General features: G+C 43.5%; 1 protein-coding gene across 1 annotated transcript in view; it reads left to right on the plus strand.

The window, feature by feature from the left end:
- The window catches only part of LOC109972963 (uncharacterized), an 18125-nt gene that overhangs the window by 3632 nt on the left and 12782 nt on the right, over positions 1–1711 (plus strand). The window contains exon 5 of the mRNA XM_020622228.1: positions 669–796. Within this exon, the coding sequence (XP_020477884.1) occupies positions 669–796 (128 nt within the window). The remainder of the gene's footprint in view (positions 1–668; positions 797–1711) is intronic.

Below are 1711 nucleotides of genomic sequence, written 5' to 3' on the forward strand. Positions count from 1 at the left end.
TTATTTGAAGACCCACTTGTATTCATTGGCGTTTGGCCAGGAATGAGACTCTGTCTGTAGTGTTAGTGTTTATTTTATTGTTTATAGTTTTTTTATGTGTCGATTTTAGATTTGTATGATATGTTAAGCACTTTGGTCAGCTGTGCTGTGGTAAAGCGCTATATAAATAAAGTTGAGTTGATTAACATTTGCTTTAAATTAACATCACATTTCATTTTTCATTTGTCAAAAAAGCCAAATAACAAAAGCTGAAAGCAAACAGTTTTTAGTTTCCTCCCCCATCAATCATTTGCAACCTCTCAGACTTGACTGGTGACCCTGTGGAGAGGCCCAGCCCATAGGCTGGAAGCCACTGGACTAACCTAACTGTATGTAAAGAATCTGAATCTGCTTAAAGGAGTTAAGAGCAGCTACACCTCCATAGTGAAATGCTGCATACTCACCTTTAAACGTAGGGTAAATATGGGTGTAATGTTCTACATTTCCCGGGAGGCGGTCGGGGCACATTTTTACAACATAAGCCTTATTCACTGTTGTTAATGGAACTGTTTGACTTTACCTGCTGGCCTGTCTGTAGCTGAATTTGGTTCCTTTGTGTGCTTTAACACAAATTTTTACAAGTACTCCACCATGTAATGAGATAATATGCTGCCAACCCTCTTCCCCAGGTCGTTTCCCAGACTTCAGTCTGGCAGGAGGAAGCCCGGCAGACCTCGGATCAGTGATGCACCATCCCATCTAGATTTAAGAGTCCGCATTCTGGAGGACTCGCAGATCGTTGTCCTGTCCAGCAGTGGTACGTTCCAGCACTCTAGCTAGTTTGTTAACTGACAAGGAGGAGGAGCCGAGCTGCGAAGAAGAAGAAGAGGCTGTGGATCCTCCAAAATCAGTTTCTCCTCCGTTTTCTTTGTGGTCTGTCAGGTTCTCAGCAATTGGACGCCTCAAGGTGTAGTCTCAGAGCGCTGCATCCAGGGACGGTATGCACGACCTTGCACTGCACTCAGCTTGGTGCGGATGCGTTCTTGCGCCACACAACACATAGAAATTAATGGGTGTGATAGTGGCGCACAGCGCCCACCGCATCCTGTCTGAAAAGGCCTTTACTTTTTGCGCCCTGATGAAGACCCGGTGGGGTGTAAAATGGTTGGTGTTCTAGCTTATACACTCAACTAAAGCCTGTTGATACAGCTTTGCTCATTGCTCTGCCTAAGGACTTTGTGTAATCAGGTCTTATCTTCAAGAGCAGCTTATGTCTTTCTGGATTCACTAATGCTGTGAGACAAGAAGTGCCAGGCCTCTTGTCTTCTCAGGAGAATATTTGTTGGTTGCAGCAGCCATGCTTCACTCTACCTTAAAATATCCAGACAGTGAATTATAGTGTATGACTGGCTGAAGTAGTGGTACAGAGGATCTTGTAGCATTGGCCTGGGTCATGTGCTGTCGGTGGGAGTAGGGTTGGTGTTTGCTGCAGTATTAAATCCATTTGAGTCCTGTGTCTCGTTACATTTGATCTCTCATCTACCAGTATTTGTGGTTTATGATGGCCAGTATAGAAAAGAGAGGCCAAAAACAAATCTTTTCTATAGGAGGGTGACGAATGAACATGCTGTAAGGAGGCTAAAAGAGGATTTTATGGGGCAAAACTGGGAATCAGTTTACAGAGAGGAAGACTTAGATAAAGCATATGAGCAATTTTTAAATATATTTAAGA

Source organism: Monopterus albus, unplaced genomic scaffold (genome assembly GCF_001952655.1).
Source record: "Monopterus albus unplaced genomic scaffold, M_albus_1.0 scaffold274.1, whole genome shotgun sequence".
Classification (NCBI taxonomy): Eukaryota; Metazoa; Chordata; class Actinopteri; order Synbranchiformes; family Synbranchidae; genus Monopterus; species Monopterus albus.